This window comes from Sebastes umbrosus, chromosome 8, assembly GCF_015220745.1.
Source record: "Sebastes umbrosus isolate fSebUmb1 chromosome 8, fSebUmb1.pri, whole genome shotgun sequence".
NCBI classification, from domain to species: domain Eukaryota; kingdom Metazoa; phylum Chordata; class Actinopteri; order Perciformes; family Sebastidae; genus Sebastes; species Sebastes umbrosus.
Window position 1 is genome coordinate 2237372 of NC_051276.1, and position 14235 is coordinate 2251606.

Below are 14235 nucleotides of genomic sequence, written 5' to 3' on the forward strand. Positions count from 1 at the left end.
GATGTAGTCTCCATGATATCACCCGTAGGTTTCTGAAGAGTGTTAAAATTAAGCTCAAAGTGGGCGGCTCCAGCCATCGTGATCTTGGCAGTGATGAACTGGTGATGACTGGCTAATCCAATAATGGGCAACGAGGTAGAGCGTGGATGGAGCTTAGGCGGGCCGAATGAAGCTTGGTTGCTGAAGCACGCCCACATACAAACATTACTTGTATTGTACTCTTCCTGTGGCTCAGTATTAGCAACTATTTAGTGTATTTTGACCACACTGTCTGATCGTCACTGTTTAAAAGTATCCCTTTGTCATAATGCGTCGTAAGGGACTGTGAAGTGGTCAAAAAACACAACAGAAAAAAACATTGATAAATATATTTGGGTATTTCCTAAGATATGCTCAAGGTAACCAGTTGTTTTAGATCAACCCAAAACAAAATGTTACCTGGACACTGACGTTACGTATCAATACGTAACTGGAAGCAAGTGAACTGTGAAAGCTCAGTGGCTCCCAGTGCAGAGCAACAGACTTGGAGAAAATGCTGTTTTGCTCTATGAGATCAAATCCAGCTCAATACGATCTTGCAAAAAACACATTTTCTAGGGCTGTCAATCGATTCAATATTTAATCGCGATTAATCACATGATTGTTCATAGTTAATTGTGATTAATCACAAATTAATCGCACATTTTTTTATCTGTTCAAAATGTTCCTTAAAGGAAGATTTGTCAAGTATTTAATGCTCTTATCAATATGGGAGTGGACAAATATGCTGTCTAATGCAAATGTATGTATCTATCTTTTATTGGAAATCAATTAACAACACAAAACAATGACAAATAATGTCCAGAAACCCTCACAGGTACTGCATTTTTTCTTGCCCAAATTTAGTGCAAGTTTGGAGCGTTATTTAGCCTCCTTCCGGAGAAGCTGGTATGAGGAAATACCAAGCACCGCCCAACAGCCGGAGCACAGCCAATAGGAATGCTCTCTCTCCCCAAAATGACCTGTGATTGGCCAAAGTCTCCCGTCACGACTAGATTGTTTTAAGGCCTGAAAACAGAGCCATGAGGAGGAACAGAAGTCTAGTTTACTCTCAGAACACTTGAATTACAATATGCTGAAAGGATATTATGTGATTTTTGCCCAATGATGCTAAAAACATTCTGCCTACTGAAGCTTGTGTATGTTAAATACACGAGGCAAAACAAAACACAGAGCACAAAAAGTCCATTTCGGTGTTTTATTTTTGGTGTTTAAAAAGTATATACAGATTATTTACTTGGTATAAATACATGAAGACAATTTAAGTTAAGAAGACAGAAACAGAAGACTGGCCATTGTGAACATTTTGATCATTTATAGACACTTAACAGTATTTACATGACAATGATAATGAGCAACTCCTTCTATTCTAACAACAGTGTTTCAGTTCCACTATATCCTCCTCAGTGCAGCGGTGGTGGAGTCTTACAGCTTGGATATCGTGTGTGGTCTCGTTGAGCTCTGAGTATTTGTTTGACTGGATGCTGTTGTTGTACTCACTGCTCCATTCTTCACATGTCTGAATCAACAGATGTAAAAAGCACACTATTAGTAAAAAGCAATGGAGATGTGAAACATTCACTGTAGTATTTTATATGGGGAGACCTTGAACATAATGTTGATGTCTTACTTGTTTTGGTTATTCAGAATGAGTTGTCCGAGCCTTGACTCTGGATTAACACATTTTTCCTTATCTGCTGTTGTTCTGATACTGGGGAAAGAAGAAAAACAGTGTTAGAGAAAAGCTGAAGAATGCAGCTGAATGACATGTTGGTAATTGCTCATTTACTCACATAATTGACATGTTAGTAACTACTCATTTACTCACATAATTGACATGTTAGTAACTACTCATTTACTCACATAATCTCTGTACGTGGACAGAAGATACTTGGGTGGTGTACGACTGGCTCTCCCTTGATGAGCTTTAAGTTGACCCTGCCGACGTAACCGTTCAAACACTTGCACTTACTGGATTTGTTGTCTGGTTGCCCTGTGGGAAGAAAAGACGACAACAATTTAAAAGACTGCATTACTTATAATTTACTTCACCTATATTACTGTTTAAATAATTGTCACGGGCTATTTAACTTTATTTTTTTATACATTTTCTATTTTTGACATTGGCGTATTATCACCTTAAAAGGTTGTTATGGTGAACCTGCCATAAAGCAGTTGCCTATTACACCATGATCTTAAAATTCCATTTAAATCATTGACAGTTTGGTGTTGGTTCTTTGGACGATCCCAATTATGTGAAATATAAGATGCAACATTTACAGCAAAAAAAACAACAACAACAATAACAGTATGATACGATTAGAAGAAGGGTGAGCATGTAAAAACAGCTGCTATACTAAAGTGGGATGTAAGCTCCATCACAAAGACAAGATAATTACAGAACACTAAACTTTTCACAGTACCTTGTGCACAGAGGACAAGCAGGCTGGCGAAAACGGCAATGACAGCTGGATTCATAGTTGTTGGCTGTAGACAGGTTATGGCTCACACTCCACTGTGTCTTTCTTCAGTCTGGACTCCTTGATGATGTCCAGCTGCTGATCTCTCTTTTTATACATTTGGCTACACACACACACACAGAGCTGCAGTGCAATATGACACAATGCTTTCACTTTCTAGTATGACTTTCACTTCCTCTATACCTTCCTTTTTCCTTCAAAATGCCTGTTTCCTGTAATCAGAAACACTTCTTATCCAGAAGCTTTGTTTCAGAGAATCAATTTAGTGTCCATAATGGCTTCTTCTTCTTGTATATACATAAAGAAAAGAGGTCTTTGAGGGAATCCATTCAATTAAGTTCAACTTAAATGTAAATAGGCACACTTGCATACAACAAAACAGTCTCGTCATTCCAAGATTCAGAGTGATTTTTTTTCTTTTTTTCTACAATCTTGTTCCAAAAAATAGTTGAAGGTACTTTATAATGTGTGAACTATTCAAATCCAATGTACCGTGATTTTGTCCATTCCATCAAATAGAAACATTCTAGATGTTTCTACAAATCCTCAAAATTGAGCTTGACATATTTGGTATCTTTGGAAACTTTAGGATCCTGCCTAGGATTGACAATAAAGATTATGAGATGATGAGTTGGAAATGATGGATTCACAGCTTGGCTGAAGTAGACCAGAGGTCAACATTTATGGCTTGTGGCCCCTTAAAGGGACTATTTTTAACTTTCAGAAATGCTTGTTAACAGCGACACCTGTGGCTGTGAAATCAACGAAAGTCCGCGTCGGGCTCGCTTTTAATCGATCTAAATATACCTGAACGAGCATCGCTCAAAACAGTGAGGTGACACACGTCAGCTAAAACCACAATATCACTCTATATTTCAGCTGCTTGGCAGTAATGTTAGCTGACCAGACGAAGGTCTCTCCGTGAACATGATTTAGATCTGATCCTAGTGTTGGCTTTTCCTACCTCAGCACAGGCTGAGGTAGCGGGGCTCTGCAGCGTGTCTCTCTGCAGAGCTCCGTCACTTCACAAGACACGGGAAACCTCTGTTGGTCTGGAGGAGCTGCAGCAGTTATTTCTGCCCAAACGTCCAGTGTACATTCACTAGATATTCTCAGAGCTAAACTAACTCTTCTGCAGTGTGGAGTGAGCGCGCGTTCACGTCTAGAGGTGGAGCGAGCTGAGCGAGAACGTGCGCTGTCTGAGTGAAGGCAAGCAGGCAGCGGAGCAGAGGCAGCGGCCACATGCGAGCGCGCATGTCTCCCGACCCGGTACATTTATACGCTTAAAAAGTTACAAACAGTCCCTTTAAAGCTGAAGTAGGTGAGATTGGAGCAAATATGACGGCATCTGCAAGATTTCACAGACTGGAGGAAAACAAGCAGTAAGAACTGATCTGAGGTCTGCTGTCTATGAGAGCCGGCTGTCAATCACTCGCGAACTCCGATAAAATGGTCAAACTAGGCAGCGCTGATCAAATATGAATTAATATTCTGTTACTGTAATGCCTATTTCTCTCCTCAAATGTTTTCAGAATCATCTTGTAGTGTACTGTTTAGCTGTAAAATGAGAAAGTTTGTGACCCGGCAGCCATGTTGAAATCAGGTTGAGATGGCTTGAAGGAACGCCAAGTACCGGTCACATGACCGGAGCACAGCCAATAGGAACACTCTCTCTGTGAAATGACCTGTGATTGGTCAACGTCTCCCGTCACGGGTTAGATTGTTTAAAGCCTGAAAACAGAGCCATGAGGAGGAGAAGTCTAGTTTTCTCTCAGAACACTTGAATTACAATATGGGAATATGGGATTTTTGCCCAATGATGCCAAAAACATTCTGCCTACTGCAGCTTTAAATCAAAGTACTGCTGACATGTGACCATTGGTCACAGGCTACATACACTGTATTTGAAACCGCCTACTACATACTACTGAGGAACGCAGTACATACTGCAGTATGTACTGCGTTCCTCAGTAGTATGCAGTATGTGACGGTTAAAGTGATGTATTTAGCAGTATGCTAGACGAGGCTTTAGCCTGTAAACCAGCTCTTAAAGCACTGGACAAAAAAACGAACTCGTACCACTATTACTATATTATCGAAAAATACACATTTGATTTTGTTGTTTATGTTTGTTTCCTTTATAAGTTACTGCAGGTTTATACTATTTATTACAACAGCTCATAGTGAAGTCAGACAACCAGGATCAACAACGAGGGGAGACGGGAAATATAAAACATTGATCCACAAAAGGAACCTTACTCAAACTGCTTTTTCAGTTACAGAAACAGAACAATGGACTGATCTCCCTCCAGATATTAGAGGAATGTTAAAAAGGGTCATGTTGTCTCAGCAGGTATCTCTCTGCCCTGTCAGAGGAGGCTCTTTACCTCTACTCTTCTCTCTCCTCTTCTCTCTCCTCTTCCCTCTCCTCTCTGCTGCTCTGTGGCTGGCTCTCCAGCGAGCTACGTCCGCGGGTGATTGTGGAGCTTTTCAACTCCAGAAAGGCAGATAAACACAGGATCCCGTTAAATTATAATGGACCTTTGTGTGTTGTGATATTTAAACAAACTATCCATCAACAAGGAAATAAAAGCCCCTCATCTACGAGACCGGTCTCTAGAGAGATCCAGGCAGCTCACAGCGCTCTGTGAGAGTGACCGCCCGGCTGGATGGCAGCGACCCCGGCAGGCGCTAACTACAGCTGTCACGGCAGTTTGTGGAGCTTCTAACCTCCGACAATGGTGGAGCAAATGTTCGATTTGCCATCTAATATTGTAAAACTGTCAATATTCTAAATCTACACAGCTGATTTCTCGCCTCAACATTTTTCAGAAGTGAGTTTAGTGATGAAATAGCTACAAAAAATGTAAAAAACTGCCGTTTTTGGTTGCTGTTGTTGTAAGTCAATTAAATTCAATTTATTTTTGTATAGCGTCAAATCACAACAGAAGTTATCTCAAGACGCTTTATATATAGAGCAGGTCTATGACCGTACACCATAGTTTAGAGACCCAACAAGATCCACCAAGCACGCTGTGGCCAGGAAAAACTCCCCGATTACTGGGAAGAAACCTGGAGCAGAACCGGGCGCAGGGCGGGAGGCCATCTGCCGAGACCGGCTGGTGGGAAAGATAGATACAGAGAGAGAGAGAGAGAGAGAGAAGCAACCACAATAATAGCCCAGCAGCTGTAATAACTAATACAAGTAGGACTGATAACACAAAACCAATAGTAGTGGATGTAAAATAGTGATAGTACAACTATCAGAATTGATATCATTGGGTCGTCCTCAGACGGGCTTTCAAGCAGAGCTTCCAGCTATCTCAGTCCTCCATACATCTGGCTAGCTCGCCAGCACTGTCCAGCATCTCTCCTCAGTACGTCCATGTATGTTGGTGTGGAACGTCCCTGTGATAGATGCCCGTGCGTTGGTTCCCGCAGCATCAGCATGCTTGCTGGGAGTTCTTGATGTCTTTGGCAGTGACCGACAAGTCTCATTCTCCAGGCTGCCACTTTGTCACTTAGCCTCGGTAGTCCCTCGTTAGCCTCGGTAGTCCCTCGGTAGTCCCTCGTTAGCCTCGATAGTCCCTCGTTAGCCTCGGTAGTCCCTCGTTAGCCTCGATAGTCCCTCGTTAGCGTTGGTAGTCCCTCGTTAGCCTCGGTAGTCCCTCATACAGACGGAATTAATTAATGATGGTAGCAGTTGGTGTCAAGCAGGCAGCAGACGCGGCAGCAGATGCAGCCACAATCCAGGTGACATCAAGATCCAGGTGAAACCCCGCTCTAAGTGTACCCCTGCTCCAGGTATAACCTCGCTCCAGGTGTAACCCCGCTCCATGGTTACCTGCGAGACAAGGAGGCACAAGGACTTCCGGGAAGGAATGAAGTACTGTAGCCTGTAGCGGTCCAGCGCTTTGCATTGTGGGATACAGTAGGCGAGGTACACTGGTACGATGCATACTGGAGATTTTTTCCGAATCAGTATGACATCCGGGTACTTTTGGCATACTGTAGATTTTGATTTTGTTCACATACTACATACTACATTTTGGCAAAATCAGTACGTACTACTAGTATAGTATGAGGATGTACTACTAGTATGTTTGTTGTTGCTTTACTTGAAGAAGCTCTACACGCAGCATTGCGGTGTAGACATGCTTGTTCGGTCGGGTAAGTGTTGAGGACATATGTACAACGGCGACATGTTTCACGCCTTGTTGATTCATACGGATCTTTTTTACATTTCTTAATGAAGAGGGTGTGGGATGTGACAGTGGTGGACACTGACTTATACTGTGGGGTCCGCACGTATTCGGGTAGGCACGTCCTGATTGCTGCTTGTGATTGGAGGAGAGCATTAACCATAGAGTCCCGTAGAGGGCTTCTCCTGTGTTTTTAGCACTAGTGTTACAATATTGTTACCTTGGATATATTCTAATCCCAAATAAGTAGTCCTCTGCTTGACCAGTTCAATGGAAAAAGTATCCCATTTGTGCTGAATACAGTTGTTTCAGTTTCATATCTTGAATAGCTTGCCAGGGTATTTCCTCTTTCCCTGAATTCCCCCAAATCGGACATGACTTTCTCCTTTCTTTCTTCCTTAAAACTACTAATTTCATCATACTACTATGGAAGCAGCTGTATGATGTGTCATGTGTCAATGTACACACCACCACCACAGAATTGGTCAGGCACAACAATACCACATGTCCCAGGGTAATAACAATATATACTGTATATATGTGATTTGTATTATGTACACTGACTGTGCAATGTCAGTACTACTCCGGTGTAACTTCAATTCATACTGTGCAATACTTTCAGGGTAAATTTCATTTCAATCACTGTGCAATATCAATTAATTATTCCTATCATTTCTTGTATCATTATTTAAGTATCTCCTTGAATTTATCCACAATCTTTAATTTTTTAAATTTACTTAATACCACTATTTTTGAGGAACTTCTGAATCCGACCAATACGCCCTCTATGGTAGAGGCAGAGCTGGAAGCTGATGGGGGACCATCATCAATTACCCTGGTGGAAGTCACTGAAGTAGTCAAACAACTCCACAGTGGCAAAGCCCCGGGGATTGATGAGATCCGCCCAGAAATGCTGAAGGCTCTGGGTGGGGAGGGGCTGTCTTGGATGACACGTCTCTTCAACACCGCGTGGAAGTCGGTGACAGTGCCTAAGGAGTGGCAGACCGGGGTCGTGGTTCCCCTTTTCAAAAAGGGGGACCAGAGAGTGTGTGCCAATTACAGGGGTATCACACTGCTCAGCCTCCCTGGTAAAGTCTACTCCAAGGTGCTGGAAAGGAGGGTTCGGCCGATAGTCGAACCTCAGATCGAAGAGGAACAATGCGGATTCCGTCCTGGCCGCGGAACAACGGACCAGCTCTTCACTCTCGCAAGGATCCTGGAGGGGGCCTGGGAGTATGCCCATCCAGTCTACATGTGTTTTGTGGACTTGGAGAAGGCATATGACCGGGTCCCGCGGGAGATACTGTGGGGGGTGCTGCGGGAGTATGGGGTGAGGGGGGCACTTCTCAGGGCCATCCAATCCCTGTACGCCCAAAGCGAGAGCTGTGTTCGGATCCTCGGCAGTAAGTCGGACTCGTTTCCGGTGGGGGTTGGCCTCCGCCAGGGCTGCGCTTTGTCACCAATCCTGTTCGTGATATTCATGGACAGGATATCGAGGCGTAGTCGGGGGGAGGAGGGTTTGCAGTTCGGTGTGCTGAGGATCACATCGCTGCTTTTTGCAGATGATGTGGTCCTGTTGGCATCATCAGTCTGCGACCTCCAGCACTCACTGGATCGGTTCGCAGCCGAGTGTGACGCAGTCGGGATGAGAATCAGCACCTCTAAATCTGAGGCCATGGTTCTCAGCAGGAAACCGATGGATTGCCTACTCCGGGTAGGGAATGAGTCCTTACCCCAAGTGAAGGAGTTTAAGTATCTCGGGGTCTTGTTCGCGAGTGAGGGGACGATGGAACGTGAGATTGGTCGGAGAATCGGAGCAGCAGGGGCAGTATTGCATTCGCTTTACCGCACCGTTGACACGAAAAGAGAGCTGAGCCGGAAGGCAAAGCTCTCGATCTACCGTTCAATCTTCGTTCCTACTCTCACCTATGGACATGAGGGTTGGGTCATGACCGAAAGAACGAGGTCGCGGGTGCAAGCGGCCGAAATGGGTTTCCTCAGGAGGGTGGCTGGCGTCTCCCTTAGAGATAGGGTAAGAAGCTCAGTCATCCGTGAGGGACTCGGAGTAGAGTCCTTGCTCCTTTGCGTCGAAAGGAGCCAGTTGAGGTGGTTCGGGCATCTAGCACGGATGCCTCCTGGGCGCCTCCCTTGGGAGGTGTTCCAGGCACGACCAGCTGGGAGGAGACCATGGGGAAGACCCAGGACTAGGTGGAGAGATTATATCTCTACTCTGGCCTGGGAACGCCTCGGGATCCCCCAGTCAGAGCTGGTTAATGTGGCCCGGGAAAGGGAAGTTTGGGGTCCCCTGCTGGAGCTGTTGCCCCCGCGACCCGATCCCGGATAAGCGGTTGAAGATGGATGGATGGATGGACTGTATATGTTATTTGTATTATGTTATTATGTATTCAGTACTACTCAGGTGTAACTTCAATTATACTTTGCAATACTTTCAGGGGAAATTTCATTTCAATCACTGTGCAATATCAATTAATTATTCCTATTATTTCTTGTATCATTATTTTAGTATCTCTTTGAATTTATCCACAATCTTTACTTTTTGAATTTACTTTCTTTATTATTCTGTAATTACTGTTGCTTTTAATATTAGTATGATGGTTATTGTCTGAATTACTTCTCTATAGTATGTTTTCCTTTTTTTTTAAATTTAATTTAATTTTGTTTATTTATTTATTTATCACTACAGCCATTGTTTTACCCCATATCTTCTGGTATATTTTACTTAATTATTTCCCCCCACATTCGTTTTCCCATCTTTCGTTACATTTCTAGCTTTTTTGTCCATTCAATCTGTCTGTCCGACCCTCTGTCCGTCTGTCCGTCCGTCTGTCCGTCTGTCCGTCTATCTATTCGACCATCTGTCTGTCTATTACCGTCCCTGTCAGTCTATAATGTGTCGTAGGGGACTGTGAAGTGGTCAAAAAACACAACAGTAAAAATCATTGATAAATATATTTGGGTATTTCCTAAGATACGCTCAAGGTAACCGGTTGTTTTAGATCAACCCAAAACAAAATGTTACCTGGACACTGACATTACGTATCAATACGTAACTGGAAGCATGTGAACTGTGAAAGATCAGTGGCTCCCAGTGCAGGGCAACAGACTTGGAGAATGTGCTGTTTTGCTCTTATGAGATCAAATCCAGCTCGATACGATCTTGCAAAAAATACATTTTCTAGGGCTGTCAATCGTCTAAATATTTAATCGCGATCAATCACATGATTGTTCATAGTTAATTGTGATTAATCACAAATTAATCGCACATTTTTTATCTGTGCAAAAATGTACCTTAAAGGGAGATTTGTCAAGTATTTAATGCTCTTATCAACATGGGAGTGGACAAATATGCTGTCTAATGCAAATGTATGTATATATCTTTTATTGGAAATCAATTAACAACACAAAACAATGACAAATAATGTCCAGAAACCCTCACAGGTACTGCATTTAGCATAAAACAATATGCTCAACATGGCAAACTGCAGCCCAACAGGCAACATCAGCTGTCAGTGTGTCAGTGTGCTGACTTGACTATGACTTGCCCCAAACTGCATGTGATTATCATAAAGTGGGCATGTCTGTAAAGGGGAGACTCGTGGGAACCCATAGAAACCATTTACATTCACTGATCTGGAGGTCAGAGGTCAAAGGGACCCATTTGAAAATGGCCATGACCGTTTTTTCTTGCCAAACTTAAGCACAAGTTTGGAGCGTTATTTAACCTCCTTCCTGAGAAGCTAGTATGACATGGTTGGTAACGATGGATTCATTAACGTTTTTCTAGTTTCATATCTACCCAGACCATACACAAACATATAGACTGTGAACATGATTACCTCACATTTAGCTGGTGAGATGTAAAATAACTGTCTTACTTTTCTGTAATGTTATTGTAAGCAAGTATTGAGTGGTGAAAGTAAGCACAAGTTCAGTTTGAGTTATGTTAAAGCTGGAGCAATTATGATTTAAATAAGTTAAATTTATAAAACGGTCACTATATCCTGACAGTAGTGCATGAGACAGGTAATCTGAAACAAATCATGTCCCTTTGTGTCCTCCGGTGTGCTCCTAATGGCATCTGCAAGATTTCACAGACCGGAGGAAAACAACCAGTCAGAGCCGAGGGAGCCTTGCCGTCTCTGAGCAGCTGTCAATCACTCGCGAACTCCGATCAAACGGTCAAACTAGGCAGCGCTGATCAAATATGAATCAATATTCTGTTACTGTAATGCCTATTTCTCTCCTCAGATGTTCTCAGAATCATCTTGTAGTGTACTGTTTAGCTGTAAAATTAGAAAGTTTGTGACCCGGTAGTCATGTTGGGATTAAGTTGAGGAAATACCAAGCACCGCCCACCAGCCGGAGCACAGCCAATAGGAATGCTCTCTCTCTCTGAAATGACTTGTGATTGGCCAAAGTCTCCCGTCACGACTAGATTGTTTTAAGGCCTGAAAACAGAGCCATGAGGAGGAGCAGAAGTCTAGTTTTCTCTCAGAACACTTGAATTACAATATGCTGAAAGGATATTATGGGATTTTTGCCCAATGATGCCAAAAACATACTGCCTACTGAAGCTTGTGTATGTTAAATACACGAGGCAAAACAAAACACAGAGCACAGAAAGTCCATTTGGGTGTTTTATTTTTGGTGTTTAAAAAGTATATACAGATTATTTACTTGGTATAAATACATGAAGACAATTTAAGTTAAGAAGACAGAAACAGAAGACTGGCCATTGTGAACATTTTGATCATTTATAGACACTTAACGGTATTTACATGACAATGATAATGAGCAACTCCTTCTATTCTAACAACAGTGTTTCAGTTCCACTATATCCTCCTCAGTGCAGCGGTGGTGGAGTCTTACAGCTTGGATATCGTGTGTGGTCTCGTTGAGCTCTGAGTATTTGTTTGACTGGATGCTGTTGTTGTACTCACTGCTCCATTCTTCACATGTCTGAATCAACAGATGTAAAAAGCACACTATTAGTAAAAAGCAATGGAGATGTGAAACATTCACTGTAGTATTTTATATGGGGAGACCTTGAACATAATGTTGATGACTTACTTGTTTTGGTTATTCAGAATGAGTTGTCCGAGCCTTGACTCTGGATTAACACATTTTTCCTTATCTGCTGTTGTTCTGATACTGGGGAAAGAAGAAAAACAGTGTTAGAGAAAAGCTGAAGAATGCAGCTGAATGACATGTTGGTAATTGCTCATTTACTCACATAATTGACATGTTAGTAACTACTCATTTACTCACATAATCTCTGTACTTGGACAGAAGATACTTGGGTGGTGTACGACTGGCTCTCCCTTGATGAGCTTTAAGTTGACCCTGCCGACGTAACCGTTCAAACACTTGCACTTACTGGATTTGTTGTCTGGTTGCCCTGTGGGAAGAAAAGACGACAACAATTTAAAAGACTGCATTACTTATAATTTACTTCACCTATATTACTGTTTAAATAATTGTCACGGGCTATTTAACTTTATTTTTTATACATTTTCTATTTTTGACATTGGCATATTATCACCTTAAAAAGTTGTTATGGCGAACCGGCTATAAAGCAGTTGCCTATTACACATTGATCTTAAAATTCCATAATCCCAATTATGTGAAATATAAGATGCAACATTTACAGCAAAAAAAACAACGACAACAAAAACAGTAACATAGAATTAGAAGAAGGGTGAGCATGTAAAAACAGCTGCTATACTAAAGTGGGATGTAAGCTCCATCACAAGGACAAGAGAATTACAGAACACTAAACTTTTCACAGTACCTTGTGCACAGAGGACAAGCAGGCTGGCGAGAACGGCAATGATAGCTGGATTCATAGTTGTTGGCTGTAGACAGGTTATGGCTCACACTCCACTGTGTCTTTCTTCAGTCTGGACTCCTTGATGATGTCCAGCTGCTGACCTACTCTCTTTTTATACAGTTGGCTACACCCACACACAGAGCTGCAGTGCAATATGATACAATGCTTTCACTTTCTAGTATGACTTTCACTTCCTCTGTACCTTCCTTTTTCCTTCAAAATGCCTGTTTCCTGGAATCAGAAACACTTCTTATCCAGAAGCTTTGTTTCAGAGAATCAATTTAGTGTCCATAATGGCTTCTTCTTCTTGTATATACATGAAGAAAAGAGGCCTTTGAGGGAATCCATTCAATTAAGTTCAACTTAAATGTAAATAGGCACACTTGCATACAACAAAACAGTCTCGTCATTCCAAGATTCAGAGTGATTTTTTTTCTTTTTTTCTACAATCTTGTTCCAAAAAATAGTTGAAGGTACTTTATAATGTGTGAACTATTCAAATCCAATGTACCGTGATTTTGTCCATTCCATCAAATAGAAACATTCTAGATGTTTCTACAAATCCTCAAAATTGAGCTTGACATATTTGGTATCTTTGGAAACTTTAGGATCCTGCCTAGGATTGACAATAAAGATTATGAGATGATGAGTTGGAAATGATGGATTCACAGCTTGGCTGAAGTAGACCAGAGGTCAACATTTATGGCTTGCGGCACCTTAAAGGGACTATTTTTAACTTTCAGAAATGCTTGTTAACAGCGACACCTGTGGCCGTGAAATCAACGAAAGTCCAAGATTCAGAGTGAGAACAAAATGTTTTGTCTACAATCTTGTTCCAAAAAATAGTTGAAGGTACTTTATTATGTGTGAACTATTCAAATCCAATGTACCGTGATTTTGTCCATTCCATCAAATAGAAACATTCTAGATGTTTCTACAAATCCTCAAAATTGAGCTTGACATATTTGGTATCTTTGGAAACTTTAGGAGTCTGCCTAGGATTGACAATAAAGATTATGAGGTGATGAGTGGGAAATGATGGATTCACAGCTTCAAACTGCTTTTTCAGTTACAGAAACAGAACAATGGACTGATCTCCCTCCAGATATTAGAGGAATGTTAAAAAGGGTCATGTTGTCTCAGCAGGTATCTCTCTGCCCCGTCAGAGGAGGCTCTTTACCTCTACTCTTCTCTCTCCTCTTCTCTCTCCTCTCTGCTGCTCTGTGGCTGGCTCTAAGCCGGTGGGTGATTGTGGAGCTTTTCAACTCCAGAAAGGCAGATAAACACAGGATCCCGTTAAATTATAATGGACATGTGTGTGTTGTGATATTTAAACAAACTATCCATCAACAAGGAAATAAAAGCCCCTCATCTACGAGACCGGTCTCTAGAGAGATCCAGGCAGCTCACAGCGCTCTGTGAGAGTGACCGCCCGGCTGGATGGCAGCGACCCCGGCAGGCGCTAACTACATATCTGTCATAACAGTTTGTGGAGCTTCTAAACTCCGACAATGGTGGAGCAAATGTTCGATTTGCCATCTAATATTGTAAAACTGTCAATATTCTAAATCTACACAGCTGATTTCTCGCCTCAACATTTTTCAGAAGTGAGTTTAGTGATGAAATAGCTACAAAAAATGTAAAAAACTGCCATTTTTTTGTT

At 42.0% G+C, this 14235-nt stretch overlaps 1 protein-coding gene across 1 annotated transcript; it reads right to left on the minus strand.

Moving 5' to 3' along the window:
* Positions 1-1223: 1223 nt before the first annotated feature.
* LOC119493382 (C-X-C motif chemokine 10-like) lies at positions 1224-2613 on the minus strand. Its single transcript, XM_037778616.1, has 4 exons — positions 2463-2613; positions 1903-2032; positions 1670-1750; positions 1224-1558 (listed from the first exon to the last, which is right to left on the minus strand). The coding sequence occupies exons 1-4, from the start codon at positions 2515-2517 to the stop codon at positions 1465-1467; spliced, it is 360 nt and encodes a 119-aa protein (XP_037634544.1). The 5' UTR covers positions 2518-2613; the 3' UTR covers positions 1224-1464.
* Between the last annotated feature and the right edge of the window lie 11622 nt (positions 2614-14235).